At 39.7% G+C, this 20,995-nt stretch overlaps 1 protein-coding gene across 1 annotated transcript in view; it reads right to left on the bottom strand.

Annotated features, from left to right (window-relative positions):
* The window catches only part of LOC122547955 (transforming acidic coiled-coil-containing protein 2-like), an 18,838-nt gene extending 5,206 nt beyond the window's left edge, over positions 1-13,632 (bottom strand). Inside the window, exons 1-5 of the mRNA XM_043686515.1 lie at positions 13,577-13,632; positions 12,028-12,088; positions 11,362-11,587; positions 3,317-3,378; positions 2,388-2,503 (exon numbers count right to left, since the gene is read on the bottom strand). Of these exons, the coding sequence (XP_043542450.1) occupies positions 2,388-2,503; positions 3,317-3,378; positions 11,362-11,587; positions 12,028-12,088; positions 13,577-13,617 (506 nt within the window). The 5' untranslated portion in view covers positions 13,618-13,632. The remainder of the gene's footprint in view (positions 1-2,387; positions 2,504-3,316; positions 3,379-11,361; positions 11,588-12,027; positions 12,089-13,576) is intronic.
* Positions 13,633-20,995: the final 7,363 nt, after the last annotated feature.

The raw sequence follows: 20,995 nt of genomic DNA, 5'->3' as shown, positions 1-20,995 counted from the left end.
ACCTGGTGTTGAAAATGTGTTGCTGGAACAGTGCAGCAGGTCAGGCAGCATCCAGGGAACAGGAGAATCGACGTTTCGGGCTTAAGCCCTTCTTAACCTGGTGTTGTGTGATTTTTAACTTTGAACTCAATGGAATAAGTCAAGGTTGGGAAAGCTCTTCACTGGTTCGAGGCATACCTAATACAAAGAAAGATAGTTATGATTGTTGGAGGCCGATCGTCTCAACACCAGAGCATCACTACAGGAATTCCTCAGGCTGGTGCCCTGGCGAATCATCTTGAGCTCTTTCATCAACAAACTTTGCTCCATCATAAGGTCAAAAGTGGGACGGTCATTGATGATTGCAATGTTCAGTTCCATTTGCAATTTCTCAGCTAATGAATCAGTCCATGCCAACATGCAGCAGGATCTGAACAACATTCAAACTTGACCTTGGCTGACAAGTGAAATTTACATCACACAAGTATCAGCCAATGATGATTGCCAACAAGAAAGAATCTAATCATCTCCCCATGATATTCAATGATGTTAAAGTCATTGAACCCCCACTATCAACATCCAGGGGGTCACTGTTACCCAAAACGTAATGGGACCAGTCACATAAATATAATAGCTACAAAAGTAGATCAGAGATTGCATGTTCGAGACCACAAGATGTAGGAGCAGACATAGGCCATTCAGTCCATTGTTTCTGTTCTATCATTTAGTGAGATCATAGAGGAACTGATAATCCTCAACTCCACGTTCCCATTTTATCTTCACAAACCTTGATTCCATTATTGATTAAAAATCTGTTTCCCCGTTGAATCTTGAACACACTTATAAACCCAGCCTCTACAGCCTTCTGTGGTAAAGAATGACACAGATTCACTTTCCTCATAGAATAAATTCCTCCTCATCTTTTGTCTTAAATACGGCATCACTTACCCTGAGATTATAGTCTCTGCCTTATAGTCTCTCTTTCTATACCTATCATGTTAAGCTCCCTAAGAATCTTGTATGTTTCAATAATATCTTTTCTCACCCTGTTCAACCTCTCTTCATAAGAAAATAGGTCCATAACTGGATTCAATCCAGTGAATCTTCTACGGACTGCCTCCAATGCCAACATATCTTTCCTTACATAAGGAAACTATTCACAGTATTCCAGGTGTGGTCTGACTACCGCCTTGTACAGTTTTAGAAATATCTCCCGATTTTTAATTCTATTATTCAGTTCACTTCTCTGACCATTGTCTGAGTTGAACCAGATTGATGACAACTCCAGTGGCTTACTTGACCTGGTGCTAAGTCTCCTATTCTATAAATTCTCTATCACAAAGGCTATCTTTTTCAAACTTTGGTAGATCCGTCACCCCCAGGCCCCAGTCACTGAAACTTCACATATGTTTTTGTTCATCCAGACTTGACTGTTCCAGTGCTCTCCTAGCCAGCTTCCCACCTTTCAATGTCGATAAAGCTTTTCCACAACTTTTTGGACACAGATTGAGTGATCCAGACTGAAAGGTGGCAGAGCTTCTCCATAATTTAGTACATGAATAATTGAGGATGCATCTTCCAAACAAGATTTCTTTTAATGAAAAAATTAGGTTGCATTGACCTATTTTATTTAAAAAGCATCATATAATTACAAATAATTAAGAATAATTTCGATGCTGCTACTGATCTTTATTGATCTCAGAAGTCAGGATGTTTCAGTGAGGCATGCTGAGCAACTCTGAGTAATCTTGACTCTAAACTCCAGCATCTGCAGTACCCACTTCTGCCATTCTGAGCAACTGTCAATGGTTTGAAAACATTATAGAAAGGCCTGTAACAATCCTTTAACAACCATCATCAGTAACAACAGAAAGACTAAACAGATGCATATTCTGCCGAACAACAAATTTAACATTGTGCCAAGGTGCTATCACTGACATAGGATCCAATTGGCAATATTTTGATAAATGTATTGGTTGGGAATCACAGTGTCTCCTTTCAAGCCTCACTTTGAAAGCTAATTGGGATATCACTAGGTAATAGTGCTTTAAAGCAAAAATATCACTATAATAGAATTTTCAAATATCAATAGGACAAAAAGCAAATGAACTTTACCCCCAATGTTCACATTCTTGGGCTTTAGAATTTCTCAAACCATTTTACTTGAATGATATTTTCAGCAAAAGATTCTTAAGATTTAAACTAAAAAGTCACCAGGAGTTTTTAAAAAATCTAGTCTTTTAAACATAATGTCACTCAGGAACTTGATCAAGAAATAATAATCTGCTAGAATACGAGGAAGCAATTGTAAGGATCCATGTGTTTAGAAAATGAATTGATCTCAGAGTTACTTTCACTTTCCTCTGAAAGCAAACTAGATGATTCATAGGGAGAGACTGGATACATACCCTGAACAAGGAGTAGTTGAATCGGATAACCTGACAGCAGGACATTTTATTGGACTGTCTTTCAGAGAATCAATCTTTAAGTACATGGACTGCTTCTTTGCATTTGTTTCATGATGCTAGAAGGAAAGAAAAGTGGAATATTATTATTTGCAGCATTGGGTATAGTAATTTACCAATCATGATTATAGTAAAGTTACAGCAGGAAAGTGGAAGATTGCTACATGGATACCCAACCCAGACAGGAATGGTGGAAGTAATTTCGGAACTGGAGGCCAACCCAGACCAGGCCAGCGCGAGAGGCAGGTCCCATAGGGGAGTCCTGGACAGGAGGCCAGTGGGGGAGGCGTATTCCGGACCAGAGGTCAGCGCAGGAAGCGAGTCACGGAATAAAGGCTGTCGTGGGAGGCGAGGCCCAGACCAGAAGCTGACACAGGGAGGGGAGTCCCAGAGGCAAGTCATCGACAGAAGCTTGGTACGGAGAGGGGAGGCCCTTGCGGAGGGGAGGCTAGGTACTGACACAGACTTGGGTGAAAAGGACTGTAATTTGACTACTTTTGTTTCCTTTTTTATTCTTATGCTTTATTATTCTTTCATTTTGCACTGAAGTATCTGTACCTAGGCACTACGTGTCGAAGATGTTGCCATAAGCAGTGACATTGCAAACTTTTCACTGCACTCATTCAAGTTCATGTGACAATAAAGCTAATTCAATTCAACCCCATATATAGCCCATCATCTTTAAAATGGATGCACGTACAGCATTCAACATGATCTCGTTATACAGATTACAAATAGCTTCATCAGTAACTGGCTAAGTTCTGCATTGTGGTGAATAATTAAACTAAGCAATACTGAAGCTCAATAAGTTTTCAATGGATTCAACATAAAACAATAACTTTTTCATACGATAACACAAAATTAATACTTACTGGCGATGATGAACCAAGTTTTTCCATGTACTCTATGTCTAATGAGTGTTCATATCCCAGCACTATAAGGGAAGACATTGAAAAGTAAATTTATACAATAGAAGAGAGTGGGCTTCTGAAGTTGATTCTGAATAAGATACACTGTGCAAGGTCTACATACTATTGTGTCAATGGAAAGTATTAGATCATAAATCTTTGTGATTACAGCACCTTCTTATTTTTCCATAAGCATCCACAGAGTCATGGTGGTATCATGGCAGCTTGCACAAACTAACAGAATACTCAGTGTGTCCATTTATCATACTGTCCATGATCACCTTGCAAACAATCATCTAACAACAAGCTAACTAAAGAAAATAATGTATGGCCATGAAAATCAAGATGTGAAATAATGCACAGTTCAGGTGCCTATTTGATTTGATAATTGATTACAGACAGTTGTAAGAAGTAACCTGATGCCTGACTACAAACATGGATTCAAATTAGGCAGTGAAAAAGAAAGCCTGTCATTTATGTTGCACTTTTCACAATACAACACGTTCTGAAGTGTTTTACTGGCAATAAAGCACATTTTCCATAAGCATAGTCATGGTGGTATTTTGCCAGCTTGTGCAAACTAACAGAATGCTCCATGTCTATTTATCGCATTGATCAAGACGGTGCACTGTGGTGGCATGGTGGTTCAGTGGTTAGCATTGCTGCCTCACAGTGCCAGGGACCTGGATTCAATTCCAAACCTTCGGTGACTGTCTGTGTGGAGTTTGCACATTCTCCCTAAATATGCATGTGTTTCCTCCAGGTGCCAGGTTTCCTCCCACAGCCCAAAAGGTGGATTGGCCATGCTAAATTGCCCATAATGTCCAGAGATGTGCAGGTGAGGTGGATTAGCCATGGGGAAATGCAGGGCTACAAGGTAGGGTAGGGGGTGTTGATTTGGATGGAATGCTTTTTGGAGGATCAGTGTGAACATGATGGGCCAAATGGCTTCTTTCCTCAATGTAGGGATTCTATCACTTTGAAATGTCAGTTACTGTTATAATGCAGGAAATGTGGCAGTAAACTCTCACAAACAGCAAATGTGATAATGACCAGAGAACCTGTTTTTATAATGTTGAGTGCAGAATGAATACTGGCCAGAACTTCTCTACTCCTTCATATTACATTGAAATGTGGCTTGGGATCCGTTCCATCCATTTGAGGAGAAAATGGAGCCATAGTTTAACAAAAGGCAGCACCTACAAAAGTGCAGCTAGTGTCCCATTAGTACTGTGTAGGAATACCAAACTTGCGATTTGCACGGAAGCTCGAGTGGGATTTGAATCTACCACCAACAGAGCTATGGCTGACACTCCATAAGGCAGCACCTACAAAAGTGCAGCTAGTGTCCCATTAGTACTGTGTAGGAATACCAAACTTGCGATTTGCACGGAAGCTCTTGAGTGGGATTTGAATCTACCACCAACAGAGCTATGGCTGACACTCCATATAACCTATTGTTTTATAATGTAAAATCTTTTCGCAAGTCAACTCAATAACAACGAGAATCATAGAATCCCTACAGTGTGGAAACAGGCCATTTGGCCTATTGAATCTATATCAACCCTCCAAAGAGCATTTCAACCACACCCACTTACCCTATAACCCTGCATTTCCCATGGCTAGTCCTTCTAAACCTCACATCCCTGGATACTATGAGCAATTTAACATAGTCAATGCACCTAACCTGCACATCTTTGGATTGTGGGAGGAAACCAGAGCACCCGGAGGAAACCCACGCAGACACGGGGAGAATGTGCAAACTCCACACAGACTGTCACCCGAGGGTGGAATTGAATCCAGGCTCCTGGCGCTGTGAGGTAGCAGTGCTAACTACTGAGCCTCTGTGCTCCTCATAAATTGAGATAAATAAGTTGGCTTTGTTGAAATTGTTTTTATGACTCTTACAACGTTAATTTTCAGATTCTTTTTGGATAGTCAATGGGTATGGATTGATTTCTTTCTGAACTTGAAATCCTGCAGCATCCACAAGCAGTGTTTCAGCCATTCAGATCTGACCAAACTCTCACATCCTCAGTCCTTCCTATGGTTTTGTTATTGAGCGTGTGGTGCTGGAAAAGCACAGCAGGTAAGGCAGCATCCAAGGAGCAAGAGAATCGATGTTTTAAGCATAAGGCCTTCATCAGTGGTTTTGTTATGTAGATTCAAGATAACTTATATTTGGCTATTTATTCAGCGAATCAAACATAGAACCTAGAAATTTCACTTGTACTGGATCAAATGGAAATGTAAAGTTCTACTATCATAACATTTTTAAAAAATTCAGTCGGGGATGAGTGTGTCACTGGCCCTGCCAACACTTATTGTCCAACCTGGATCCCCGAACATTACCTAGGTCTCCGGATTAACACACTCCTGATAATACCACAAGGCCAACACCTCCCCATAAGGTTCAGAAGTCAAATTATTACAAAAACCTCTAAATTCAAACAATTGGTCTTATTCTTAAATGTTAATATTTTAAACGTATGATTTGTTTGCACTTACTGGCTTTTTGTCCTCAGTTTGCAGCTGGCACGAATAAGTCTCCTGACTTATTTCAATTTCACATTAAAAAGACAGAATTACATTTGTTTCTCTTTCGTTTATCAATCTTTCCTCATAACTAGAATTCTCCAGTCCAAGCAACATCACTCTAAGTCTTCTCTGTACCTCTTTTAGTAGAATCAAATCTTTTTTATAGTGTGCTTTCCAGACCAGACCTGACCCAGAATATAACCTCTATATGGAATAAAACCTTTTCTGTTTGACTTGTCAAATCACTTTTTAGGGCCTATGAGCATGTACTCCAAGGTCCATCAATTCCTCTACACTTCTCAGCATCTTGCAATTTATTGTGCATTTCCTTGCCTTGTAAGTATTCTTCAAATATATTATCTCTCACTCCTCCAGACTGAACTCCATTTACAACTGTTCTAACCAGCTGTCTCAACCATTGATATTTTCCTTTTATCTAAAGCGGTCTTTAATTTTTTAAAATTACAGCCCCTGCGTTCAAATATGAATCACTGATATGTACCATGAGTAGCATGGAACATATTTAACCCTGCAGAATAGCCCAGCCTCATGGACAGTGACCATTATACTTTTCTGCTAATCTCGGATACATTTTTAAATTCAACTTGCCACTTTGCTTTAGATGCAATTTGGTTTTATCTTAGTGATCAGTTTGCCATGTGGGGCCTTATTAAAGACCTGCTAAAATGCATATAGATTCTGGAGCAGTGGTGCTGGAAGAGCACAGCAATTCAGGCAGCATCCGAGGACAGGCAAAATCTGTGCTCTTCCAGCACCATTGATCCAGAATCTAGTTTCCAGCATCTGCAGTCATTGTTTTTACCTCCTAAAATGCATATAGACCCCATCTAACACAATATCCTCCTTGCTACTGCCTCAAAAAGTTTGATTCTATTAGTTTGACACAGCTTTCCCTTGTCAAATCTGTGCTGACTCCCTTTGATTAATCCTCATCTTTCAAAAGGAGATTTAATCCCAAGTATCTGAGTTTTACAATAACTTTTCCATTACTCAGCTATAATTACTTGGTCTATCCCTTTTTAAAGCATTTGGGTCAGATGGCTAGATGTCTAGAGTGTGATGCAGAATGATGCAAATAGCAAGGGAATCCGATCCCATACCAGATGCAGCAGATAACAGAGGTTCAACTCCTTGTCTTGCCCAATTTTGCAGAATGTTAACTCTCGGGTTATATAATCAAACTTGTGACCTCCACCATCAGAAGAACAAGTGCATTGGACACATGGGGACTACAGTGCTAGCAAATTCCTCTCCAAGACACACACCACCCTGACTTGAATTATATTATTGTTTTTCACTGTTAGAGTTAAAATCCTGAAACTCTCTTCCTGAAAAGCATTGTGGGTAACTCAGCACTCCAAGGACTGCAGCTGTTCAACTTACCATCGCCTTCTCCAGGGCAATTCTGGGTGGCCAACAAATGCCCACATCCCATTAACAAATATAATCCCAACCAAAACAGATGCCTGTGATCCTTTGTGGACTACGTTTATTTACCTAAACACTGATACCAGCTTTAACACCACACCAATAGCCAGACAGGATTAGAAAACAATGGCTAGGACCACTGCTATTTTCTCTCTTACTTTCTTGAACAGCCTCGGATGAATTTCAGCCAGACGTTGGAGCTTAGCCACTTGCAAAGATTTTAATCTTCATAATGTTGCCTCTCTCACTATGTTCACATTCCACCTCCCTGATTACAATGTTTCTATCATTCTTCTCTTTTGTGAAAGCAGACAGAAAATATTCATTAAAAACCATGGCCAACTAATAAGCCCTACAATTTCTTCAGTTATCCACTTTAACTTTATATATCCATATGTAACATGTTTGCCATGTCCAGAATGGTTAATCTGTTTCCATTTTCCCAAATTAATAATCATACATTGAATGTATTGCTTCGTTCAACAGAAAACTAGGAAAATATGGAATTGCAGCAGCAACTACAAAAAATTAACAAGCAGCTTATAGCAACTTTAATTAACACTGCTCCCAAACACTATAAAGTCAACAAAACACTTTAAAAGGCAGAGTCAATATTGCAATTAGAGAAAAGCAAACAACTCTGTTAACTTAGTTTTACTTTCCATTGTTTTATCATATCAAAATGGGACCTAAACCCAAATTTTGAACCCATTTAGCAGATTACACAGGCCCTTAGCTCTGCTTTAGAGTAATATGAAATATCTACAGTTAGCTCAGTTGCTGGATGGCTGGTTTACAATGCAGAGTGATGGCAACAGTGAGAGTTCAATTCCTGCACTGGCTATAGTTAATCAGGAAGGACTCTCCTTCTCATGGTTTCCCCTTTGCCTGAGGCAAGGTGACCCTCAGGTTAAACGATCCATAGCTGTTTTTTTATAATAAGAAAGCATCCTATGATCTAGTATGACATCTACACTTTTCAATCTCTCACTATTTAAGAAATTTTTTACGCATCTGTTCCTTCTTTCAAAGCAGATAATCTCACATTTTCCACATTATATTCCATCTGACAAGTTCTTGCCCACTCACTGAGCCAAATCCTCTTTTAATTACTTTAGATCTTTCATCACAATCCACATTCCTTCTTAGCTTTGTACAGAGGAATCTCGATTATCCAAAGGACACAGGTGGGGATATTTCCTTCAGTTAATTGAATGCCAGATAACATAGTTGGCCAAGCATCGGGACCTTGCGATCTTGTTTGGATAATCTGAAATTCTGTTAATCGAATGCTGGATAATCGAGATTCCTCTGTATTCAGTGCAAATGTGGAAATATTACATCAGGCCCCTGCGTTCTAGTCAGTGAAAAACACTGTGAACAGCTGAGGTGAAAGACCCTTGTGGTGCTCCACTAGTCACAGTCCGGCAACAGAAAAATTACCTATTTATTCCTATCTCTGTTTTCTGTCAGTTAGCCCATCCTTAATTCACAACAATATATTAACACCACGTTTCTAAAGACTTTACATTATCTATCCTGTTGTGAATGCTGCATGCACATTATCCTGCAGTCATATTTCATACACTTGTCTGATCCCCTGACTGTGGAATTCCTCATCACTTTTGCGCTCTAATTCTTCTTTCTCCACATTATACAGCTGAGATGCGCTTGGTGAATATTAACCATGAAGGGGACGCTGTGCAAATTCACCGCAATAATAATGGGGTGAAAGAATTATACTGAGGTCATATTACATACACACAGACTTATATTCTCTTGAATATAAAAGAATAGAGTGTGATCACGTTGAGGTGTTCAAGATGAGTAAAGAGCATGATATAATAAGGAGAAACAATCTCCTCCCTCAGGAAAATCCACAATCAATGAGAACTGAAGGGTAAACTTTACAATAGTTAGAGTTATACACTATGTGTCAAGGTGGTTCGGTGGTTGGCACTGCTGCCTCACAGCGCCAGGAACCCGGATTCGGTTCCCCCCTCGGGCGGCTGTCTGTGTGGAGTTTGCGCATTCTCCCTGTGTCTGTGTGGGTTTCTTCCGGGTGCTCCGGTTTCTTCCCACAATCCAAAGATGTGCAAATCAGGTGAATTAGCGATGCTAAATTGCCCATAGTGTTAGGTACATTAGTCAGTGGTGAATGGAGGGGAATGGGTCTGGGTGGGTTGCTTTTCGGAGGGTCGGTGTGGACTTGTTGGGCCAAAGGGCCTGTTTCCAAACTGTAGGAAATCTAACCTAATCTAAGCAAAGGGTATAACTTTAAGATTGAAGATACCCAGTGATCCACATTGGTTCCTCATTAAGAAGTGCCTCAGTTTTGAAATTCTCAGCCTTATTTTAAGTCACTCCACAGTCTCACTGTTGCCTAACTCTGTAATCACATTGAATCCAGTAACTCTCAGAAATATCAGTCTTCCTCCAATCCTGGACAGTTTTCCTGATTGTAGTTGCTCCATGAGTATGATTCAGAACAATGGATCACACAGACACCAAGAAACAATGGAGCAAATTTAAATCACATTTTGGTCTCTTCTTGGGTATAAGACTGTCAACTTTAAAGTGTCGAGTTCTCCAAACAACAAAAGTAGGAACTATGTGCATATTAGTTTGTAATGATGATGCATTTGTTATGGCTGTTCACAAGGGTTGTATGACAGTGACATCTGATACTTTAATCATCAGTTTGGAGCTTTTATCCTTGTCACCAAAATAATGGCGAGATTAACTCAAATTACATTTACTTTAATGTGAAACAAGGATAAACAGGGGATCCACAGAAACATAATAGGTTCCAGCGGCTCACTCTTTTCACTCATTATTCCACAACAACATTCCACAGCCGATCATCCCAGCTGACTCAAGCTTTTGTGGCACAAACCAGCGAGCTGCTGCCTCTGGACACCCAACTTGCATCCCAGCTTGCCAGATTAGGATTAGCACCTTGAACAATAATTTGTTACCCAAAATTGGACCTAAATAAAACTTTTTCCTCTTGATTTTTTTATTCACTTGTGGGACATGGGCATTGCTGGTTGGCCACAATTTATTGCCCATCCCTAGTTGTTTTTAACTGAGTGGATTGCTTGGTCAGTTCATAGGGCACTTGAAAGTCAAACACATTGCTGTGGATCTGGAGTCACATGTAAGCCAGACCAGGTAAGGACAACAGAATTCCTTCCCTGAAGGGCATTAGTGATTCAAAGGATGATATCATTTGTATGATTTGAGAAGAGGGGCTGGTGGAGCACAGATGCCTTCCAGAGTGCTTCAGCAGAACCCACTCTGATGGAGGTCTAATTCCATGTCACTCTGACAAAAGAAGGTGGAGAAACCTAATAGGTAATTGCTCCCTTTTGGATTGCTTGCCTATTTCTTCGAGGGGTATTCTGCATTTATTTGGATCTCAGCACCTCAAACTGAAGGCAAAATGAGTGGAATTCCTATGGTAGACCAACAGTTTCTCTAACTCGGACACACAAAGCATTCATCCACTTCTTCTTCCATTGAAATGTGTGGACACAACCTCGGTAAAACTAAGTTGCGTTCCATTTTCTAGGTCCTAACCAGTAATCAACCAACCATCTGTCCATCCATCCATCCAGTCCTAGATCAGAAATTCCAATATATTGTGCTTGAAGGAGGATTCGGAGTAGGGGTTAAATCTTCATTAATATCAGCTTGCAAAAATGAAAATTTGATATAAACTGCACACACTGTTATATTTATCAGAACAGTAATTTACCTTGCTTTCTAAAATGAAAAGATGAAATATTGTTATACACATTATAACACCCTGCATTGTAATACCTAGGAAAAGGTCTGTGACACAGCAGAGGTGCTTCCATTATATCACAGAAAAATGGCGCCTGAGATTCTGCTTTTCGAAAATGTATCCAATGATAAGGAACCTGACAAGATAATTTTGCCACTTTTTTGTAGCTAGATCATATTATAAGTTTATCCACCAGTTGCATGAAAAGAATGTCAACGCTTTTGAAACTTACCCGTTGAAGAATAGTTCTCATTTACAAATTCAGAATTCTCATTCACAAAGGCTGAAAGATCCGAAGGCTGAGGATAATCAGCTTTATCTTCTTCCAGTTCAGTTTGTATTCCAGAGTAAGACCATTTCTGATTTGTCACAGAAGACGCCAGTTTCTCTTCATCAGTGGCATGTTCCACTGTGCCAATTACTTGTTGAGTCTCAGGAGTAGTAAGTGGGGTTGATTCCTAAATTTTAAACATCAAATATTTTAATCTTGAAATCAAATTCTCAAGCAGTATTACCAGCCTAAAGACTACCTAATAGAAGGCTTACTTGGACTCTCAGGAACTGGTACCACAACTGAAATGTTATAAGTTTACTTTTCAAATATTCTTGTTTCTTCTTGAGAAAAATAGTTAGATTGAGCTTTCATATCAGAATTTCTGACTTCTAAATGAGAATACCTAAACTAACAATGTTATATAGTGCAACATTTAAAGTGACAAAGTATCAAAGAAAGGTAAAGATGGAAGTCCATTAACAGTTTTTTTTCCTATCCTTAAATTAATCTTTCTAATAGTTCCTGCCTTCCCCAAACTCCCTCTCATTTCCTTTCCATTTGTCAATTACATGTCAGTGTAATAGTTAGGGGTTCTGGAATTGATTTGAATCCAGGATTACTGACCTGTGAGGATGTTTCAGATAGCGAGGTACGCTTCGGGGATTTCTTCACCCTAAAAGTATTTCTGCAGATAAAAGCAATGGATTTAAAATCTTCAACTGCACCAGCTAGTATTTCACGGAGAGCAGCCAAAAATACATGAGTTCTGCTGCTTAGCAGAATTTTAGATTGACAAGAATATTTTCAATGTAAATGCCACTTAACAGCTTCAAGCCCCACAACTACCAAACAAAAAACAGTGAATATATCTTTCATTGTAAATTGATCCCTTTGATAAATGGCTTTTTCAAAACACAATGAACAATCCAAGATTGCCAAAGGATTGTTTGCACACCAAAGCTCATAAATTTGACTAGAATATCTAGATCAATCACAAAAGTTCAGCCAAGAAGCCTAACTATCTCATAACCTATGGTCTGTACTGAGTCTGCCAAGGAGTTCATTTCGAAATTAAGTGAAATTGCCAGCATAAACAGCCACACGTTTTATTTTTTTGTTAGCAATCTTGCTGCAGTTTTGCTACTGCAGCTTAAAGAATTCAGTGGGAACTGCTGGACAGAATCACAGCATAAATAGAAATCAGAATGACCAGATGATCCAAATAACATCTTGCCTGGTCCACACAATGCAAGTACACTTAAAACCGTTTTTGGCAGGTGCCATTAGGCAACTTGAATGACCATTTCTAGCCAAGGTATGATATGGGGTACATTTTAAAAAATAGCTGTTTTATGCAAATTTTTTTAAAAAGACAATGAAAGTATTATGTAATAAATAAAAATGGGCAAATGCATCAGCAGCTCTGAAGTGGCAGCAGCACATCACACGGTAAGTATGCTGTATGCAGGGATTTAGCTGTCCATAAAATACAGAACAGCTGTTCTATATTTCAGTCCTTTTATACAGCTGCAAAATAGATCCATATAAAAAAGAATTGGTACAGATAATGCAAACTAACAAAGAAAAGGTATACTAGGAAGGTGGATAAATCCTCTTAATAATAGATAGGTGACTGGACTGAATTTGTGAATTGATGGGGCAGGGAATGAGGTGTGAGAATGCAGACAAGAAACATGTAGGTGGCTGAGGCTCAAGACTCCCATATAAAAAGGTGGTGCCTTTGATTGAGCTTTTAAAGGGACTGATTCTTAAAACTGTTTTAGGAAATTTGGTTAGATCATTTTTAGTGTTGAAAATGATTATACCACGTCAAATATTTGCAGGTAATGAAATAATCAATAACAGTCATGTGTTCATAGGATACACATTTAAATACTTTTCAAATGTTCAACAATAGGACTGGATGTGGTTGGTAGATATAAGACAACAAGGAGCCCTGCAGAATGGGCTCCTCCCCAAGCAACTTGAAGATCTACATGTGCAGACCTGGGAAAGGTATGGCTTTTAAAGCACCTGTTGCAGTGGCTAAATGAGAGTAGTACATAGTATTGGGTCAAACTGCAGCAGCTCTGTGGAGTAGCAAGCAATATTTGCAGAATCCACAGCAACAGCTACATAACATTTCCAAATACATTAAAATACAGAAACGTACACTAATTGTCTCCAAAAGCTTTGCCCAACAACAAACATCATTTCCAGACCTCAATCACTGGTGTTCAGGAGTAAAAGCTGGCTGTAGTCAGGTTGAGAGAGAAGAAAAAAAAAGAGAGTGCTTGAGTGTGAACTGTATCATTTGATCCAGATCTGCATAGAGAAAAAGTCCACTGAGTTCCTGAAGTGAGCACAGGGAGATGGGCTGCTCGTCCACCCAATAATTAGAATGGTTGTGAACTCAGCAATCAGTTATTATGATTACCTGCTGCTTCACTTTGGTTGCACCTTTGCTGTTTTAGTACAAACTGAGCTGTAATGAAATAAAATTTACCACCACAGTGATCAACGTCAACTACGTTACTTGGTCGAAATCTGGAAGATTCAGTGGTCAACATCCAATCATAAAACTGAAATGTAACTGAGAGCATCATATCATATTGTAAACCATTAGCCATGACTTTGGGATTCTTTATAGGTACTCAACATGCTCAGAAAGAAAATCAGAGAGTTTTACACTTATTATTCTTTGAAATCTTCATTATAGTGGCAACATAGCAATTCAAGTGCCAGTCAAGAGGACAGCAAACATATTTGTTTAGAAGCAGAGTATTTTATGATTTTTTTATGACATTTTGGTAACTGTTTCAGTGTTTACAGGACAGCAAAATAAGAGAAATAATCTTGAAAATGGAAAAGACTATATTACCATCATGGTATCATGTTCATCGTCAATGTCAGAACATAAGAATGGGAACCATGCCACGTATGATCTTATGCACCTTATTCATTTTATTTCTCAACACAAAAACTGTACACTCAGCTAAGAATCTGATAAGTTTGCATAAGGTCTTTTCTCATACTTCTAACTTCCAATGCTGAAAAGCCCAATCTGCTCAATCTCTCACTACCCAGGATCAACCTTCTAGACAGTGTATATTTCCTCACAAAAAAAGGGACCAAACACCTTTCACAGTATTCCAGTTGACTAGTGTTTTGTACAGATTTCGCAAGGCATACTCACTTTTATACTCTATTCCCTTTGAAATAAACGCAAAGAATCCATTTGCCATCCCAATTACCTGCTGATGCAAATTGAGATGGCAAATGGATTCTTTGCTAATCCAATTAGCATATAAGCTTTTTTTCAATCATGCATGAGGATTCCCAAATCTCTTTATGTTGTTATTTTCTGCAGCTGTTCCCCATTTAAATAGTATTCAGCTCTTCTATTCTTCCTTCAAAAGTGCATAACAATGTATTTCTCCACATTGTATTCCATCTGCCAAGATTTTGTCCACTCACTTAACCTGTCTATATCCCACTATAGGAGAAATTGAGGACAGCAGACGCTGGAGACCAGAGTCAAGAGTGTGGTACTGGAAAAGCACAGCAGGTCAGGCAGCATCCGAGGAGCAGGAGGATCAACGTTTTGGGCATAAGCCCTTCATCAGGATTCTTATGCCCAAAATGTTGATTGTCTTGCTTGTCGGATGCTGCCTGACCTGCTGTACTTTTCCAGTACCACACTCTCAACCCTATATCCCACTATAGACTTTGTGTCAGCCTAACCATTTGCCATCCAACCTACTTTTGTGACATCCTCAAACTTGGTGGCAGTACATTCACTTCTGTTATCTAAGTCATGAATATATATTGTAAGTAATTGTGACATTCTACGAATTATAAATTACCATCCTGAAAACATACCCTTTATCTCAACTCTGTCTTCTATCCATGTTAATATACTGCTGCCAGCACCTTGGGCTTTTATTAAATAGCCTAATGTATGACATCTTATTGAACATCTTTTAGAAATTCACAAGAATACTAGGGATGACAAACTTTAGTAACAAATATACATTGAATATACATGGGCCTGTTTTCCTTAAAGGAGAAAAGGAGATTCAATCAAAATTTTCAAAACCATGAGGATTCAGGAATGAGTCGTTGGTGAATGATTCCCACTTTAAAAGGCTAAGAATGAGAGGACATAGATTTAAAGTAATCTGCAAAATGAGCAAATATGATGTGAGAAAAAATATTTTCTTAACGAGAATAGTTAGAGACTGGAATATACTTAGAAGTGTGGTAAGGACAGGTCCAAATGAGGCATTCAGGAATGCATGATATGAATGTTTGAATTGAAATGATATGCAGGGAATAAAGCAGGGAATAAAGCACCAGATTATAATATTGATTTGGACAGCCAGTGCAGATACAAGAACTAAAGGGATTACTTCTGCACTGAAACATTTCTGTGATTTTGTGAAATATTGGCACTTACAAAGTTCACTAGCAGAATGACGCATGCACAAAAACAAGATTGTAAGTAATCTAATCTAATCTAATTTAATCCATTGAATTCTGAATTTATGTTGTAACCAGGTTTACAATTCAGTGAAATACTTGGAAAGTAATGGTCACATAGGCAAGGTTGGCCTATAAACCAATATAAGTCAACATCTTTAGGAGTGACAATGGCTGTAAATGAGAGGTATTAATAAAAAATACATCCAACAACCTACACTTTCATTTAATGCACTTTACCAAAATAAAAATATTTACACAAGACTCAAAAGACTTACTTAAAATGAGATATACAGAGTAACCTCAATTATTCAGCATTTTGGATTATCTGACCAAGATCGCAAGGTCCCACTGTTTGGCTAAACTATGCTATCCGGCATTCCATTAACTGAACAAAATACTCCCCGCCTGTGTCCTTCGGATAATCGAGGTTCCTCTGTAGTTTGTTGGTGAGCGTTTGTTCTGTTTTACTGATTTGTGTTATGGACTCGACCAAACACCCCCAAAATATTCAGAAGGTAGTCTAGACCCTAACTCTTTCTCATTTTAAAGGTAAGTACAGGTCGCCAACCCTTTATCTGAAATCCCGAAATCCGAAAAGCTCCAAAGGTCAAAGGATTTTTTTTGTGAAGTTTTTTCCCATTTACAAGGTTGTTTGGTGTGCAAACAGTTAACCCAAGTCGACTCCCACTCGATGCGCGTCACTCAGTTGCGATATGGGATATGGGGGGGGGGGGTGGCCCAACTCTGGCAGGCCTCAATCCGTTCTCAAAGCCTGTTTTACTCACAGTAAGCCTGTTCTTTGGTAAGATTTTTAAAAATTTCACCATCTAACTGTCACTTATTCAGAAATTCAAAAAATTCTGAATTCCAAAAATCAGCTGGTCCCAAGCGTTTCGGATAAAGGATTGTGCAGCTGTACTATATTCCAGATGCAATTTGATTGGTCAACCTACTGAATTTAAAATAAAACACACACTATTGCACCTTCTCTTCAATACATGTTGACATTGTCACTGATGCTCAGATTCCACGCCCACCATGCCGTGTGGGTGGCACAGTGGTTAGCACTGTTGCCTCACAGCGCCAGAGACCCGGGTTCAATTCCCGCCTCAGGCGACTGACTGTGTGGAGTTTGCACGTTCTCCCCGTGTCTGCGTGGGTTTCCTCCGGGTGCTCCGGTTTCCTCCCACAGTCCCAAAGATGTGCAGGGCCAGGTGAATTGGCCATACTAAATTGCCCATAGTGTTAGGTAAGCGGTAAATGTAAGGGTATGGGTGGGTTTCGATTCGGCGGGTCGGTGTCGACTTGTTGGGCCGAAGGGCCTGTTTCCACACTGTAATGTAATGTAATAAGAAAAAAAACTGTCCATCCAAATCACTACTTAATATATCCATGTCAACATGAGTGTCAAGTTCATAATCTGATTAATAATGCTACCTTCATTGCAAAGAGGAAATATAACAAAAGGAAGGAGGAATTGGAATAAGTTAAACTCTATTAGAAAACTCAACAGAGTAATAGATACAACAACTACTACTAATTACCTGTTCCAATATAGTAACACCCCATAAACACACCCTTGGAAAAAGGCAAATTCAGAACAGATGGTCTCATATGCAACTCCCGTAGCAGATAGACAAACCCCAGTTTTTAGCTGTAACTGAGAGAGGAAAATAAATAGCTTTCACTTCTTCCAGTCCCCAATGGCAACTGCTGAAAGCTAAACTAAAGATTCTAGTTCTGTGGGAGTTTGACCACACCCAGTCAGGCAGCTTCTATTGTTCCAACTTAAAAAACCCCAAGGCCTCACAAACTGTTTACTCCACTGGTTCTGGTAGACTGCTCATCATCTCTAACTTAAAATCTCTCTTCCAAAAAAAAAAGGACAAAATAACATCTTAAAGCCATAGCCTCATCACATTTGGGAATCATCAAAGTTCCATTTCGAAAGGGTACATGATTGAGGTGGTGGTAATTGTTAAAACATTTATCAATAGTTCAAGTGTTAATGGCATTGAGTGTAAAGAATTATCATAGTGCTTAGCATTTTGTTTGCAGTCTGTGCAAGCAACCAATATGTGCTAACATTTAATGAGGTGTAGAAAGGCACAAAAGCATTCAATCCTCTTTGCAGTGAAGGTGGCATTGTTAATCAGACTATGAACTTGTTGGCACTCATGTTGACATGGATATATTAATAAAAAACTGTCCATCCGAATCACTACTTATCATTTGTGGAATCTGAGCATCAGTGGCAATGTCAACATGTATTGAAGAGAAGGTGCAAAACTTGACCTACTCTTAGGAAATAAGGCAGGGCAGATGATTGAGGTGTCAGTGGGGGAGCACTTTGGGGCCAGCGACCATAATTCTATTAGATTTAAAATGGTGATGGAGAAAGATAGATCAGATCTAAAAGTTGAAGTTCTAAATTGGAGAAAGGCCAATTTTGACTGTGTGAAACAAGAACTTTAAAAAACTGATCAGGGGCAGATGTTCGCAGGTAAAGGGACAGCTGGAAAATTGGAAGCCTTCAGAAATAACATAACGAGAGTCTAGAGACATTATATTCCTGTTAGGATGAAAGGAAAGGCTGGTAGGTATAGGGAATGCTGAATGACTAAAGAAACTGAGGATTTGGTTAAGAAAAAGAAGGAAGCATATGTCAGCTTTGACAGGATAGATCAAGTGAATCCTTACAAGAGTATAAAGGCAATAGGAGTATACTTAAGAGAGAGATCCAGGAGGGCAAAAAGGGGACATGAGATAGCTTTGGCAAATAGAGTTAAGGAGAATCTTTAACAAATACATTCAGCACAAAAGGGTAACTAGGGAAAGAATACATCAGCAAGATCCAAAGATCAGCAAGACTGCCTTTGTGTGGAGCTGCAGGAGATGGGGAGATACTAAACGAGTATTTTGCATCAGTGTTTACTGTGGAAAAGGACATGGAAGATATGGAATGTAGGGAAATAGATGGTGACATCTTGAAAAATGTCCATATTACAGAGGAGGAAGTGCTGGATGTCTTGAAATGCATAAAAGTGGATAAATTCCCAGGACCTGATCAAGTGTACCTTAGAATTCTGTGGGAAGCTAGGGAAGTGATTGGTGGGCCTCCAGCTGAGATATTTGTATCATCGATAGTCATAGGTGAGGTGCCGGAAGACTGGAGGTTGGCTAACGTGGTGCCACTACTTAAGAAAGGTGGTAAGGACAAGCCAGATGAGCCTGACATCGGTGGTGGGCAAGTTGTTGGAGGGAATCCTGAGGGACAGGATGTACATGTATTTGGAAAGGCATGGACTGATTAGGGATAGTCAACATGACTTTGCGCGTGGGAAATCATGTCTCACAAACTTGATTGAGTTTTTTGAAGAAGTAAGAACGAGGATTGATGAGGGCAGAGCTGTAGACATGATTTATGTGGATTTCAGTAAGGTGTTCGACAAGATTCCCCATGGGAGACTGGTTAGCAAGGTTAGATCTCACAGAATACAGGGACAACTAGCCATTTGGATACAAAACTCAAAGGTAGAAGACAGAGTGTGGTGGTGGAGGGTTGTTTTTCAGATTGGAGGCCTGTGACCAGTGGAGTGCCACAAGGATTGATGTTGCGTTCACCACATTTATATAAATGATTTGGATGTGAGCATAAGAGGTATAGTTAGTAAGTTTGCAGAAGATACCAAAATTGGAAGTGTAGTGGACAGTGAAGGAGGTTACCTCAGATTACAGCAGTTTCTTGATCAGATGAGGAGTGGCAGATACAGTTTAATCTAGATAAATGTGAGGTGCTGCATTTTGGGAAAGCAAATCTTAGCAGGATATATACACTAAATGGTAAGGCCCGAGGGAGTGCTGCTGAACAGAGACCTTGGAATGCAGGTTCACAGCTCCTTGAAATTAGAGTCACAGGGAGAAAGGATAGTGAAGGAGGCATTTGGTATGCTTTCTTTTATTGTTCAGAGTATTGAGTACAGGAGTTGGGAGGTAATGTCACGGCTGTACAGGACATTGGTTATGCCACTTTTGGAATATTACCTGCAATTCTGGTGTAGTTCCTATTGGAAGAATGTTGCGAAACTTGGAAGGGTTCAGAAAAGAATTACAAGGATGTTGCCAGGGTTGGAGAGTTTGAGTTATCGGGAGAAGCTGAATAGGCTGGGGCTGTCTTCCCTGGAGTGTCAGAGGCTGAGGGGTGACCTTATAGAGGTTTAAAAAATCATGAGGGCCACGGATAGATAAATAGACAAGGTCTTTTCCCTGGGTGGGGGAGTCCACAAGTAGAGGGCATAGGTTTAGGGCAAGAGGGGTAAGATATAAAAGAGACCTAAGGGGCAACCTTTTCACACAGAGGATGGTGCGTGTATGGAATGAGCTGCCAGAGAAAGTGTAGGCTAGTATAATTGCAACATTTAAAAGGCATCTGGATGGGTATATGAACAGGAAGGGTTTGGAAGGATATGGATCGCTGCTGGCAGTGGGACTAGATTGGATTGGGATATCTGGTCGGCATGGATGAGTTGGACCGAAGGGTCTGTTTCCATGCTGTACATTTCTATGACTCTAATCACACTAAAGGTGTTAATGAGTCACTTACAATTGCGTGGCTTGCTATGACATTTCAGAGGACAGTTAAGAGTTAACCATTGGTGGCACGGTGAGTCAGTGGTTAGTACTGTTGCCTTCTGAGTGCCAGGGACCCAGATTCAATTCCTGCCTTAGGCGACACTCTGTGGATTTGGCACATTCTCCCCCTGTCTGTGTGGGCTTCCTCTGGGTGCTCAATTTCCTCTCACAATCCAAAGATGTGCAGGTCAGGTGAATTGGTCATGTTAAATTGCCCATAATGTTAAGTGCATTCATAAGGGGTAAATATAGGGTGGGGGAATGGGTCTTCAGAGGGTCAGTGTGGACTTGTTGGGCCAAAGGGCCTTTTCCATACTGTAGGGAATCTAATCTAATCTAACCATGGTGTTTAAAACATTATTTCTTGAGATCATGGTTTTATATTCTGTAATTACAAAAAGGAGAAAGTGAGGACTGCAGATGCTGGAGATCAGAGCTGAAAATGTGTTGCTGGAAAAGCGCAGCAGGTCAGGCA

This window comes from Chiloscyllium plagiosum, unplaced genomic scaffold (genome assembly GCF_004010195.1).
Source record: "Chiloscyllium plagiosum isolate BGI_BamShark_2017 unplaced genomic scaffold, ASM401019v2 scaf_5165, whole genome shotgun sequence".
Lineage (NCBI taxonomy): Eukaryota > Metazoa > Chordata > Chondrichthyes > Orectolobiformes > Hemiscylliidae > Chiloscyllium > Chiloscyllium plagiosum.
This window is presented reverse-complemented; position numbering and strand designations above follow the sequence as displayed.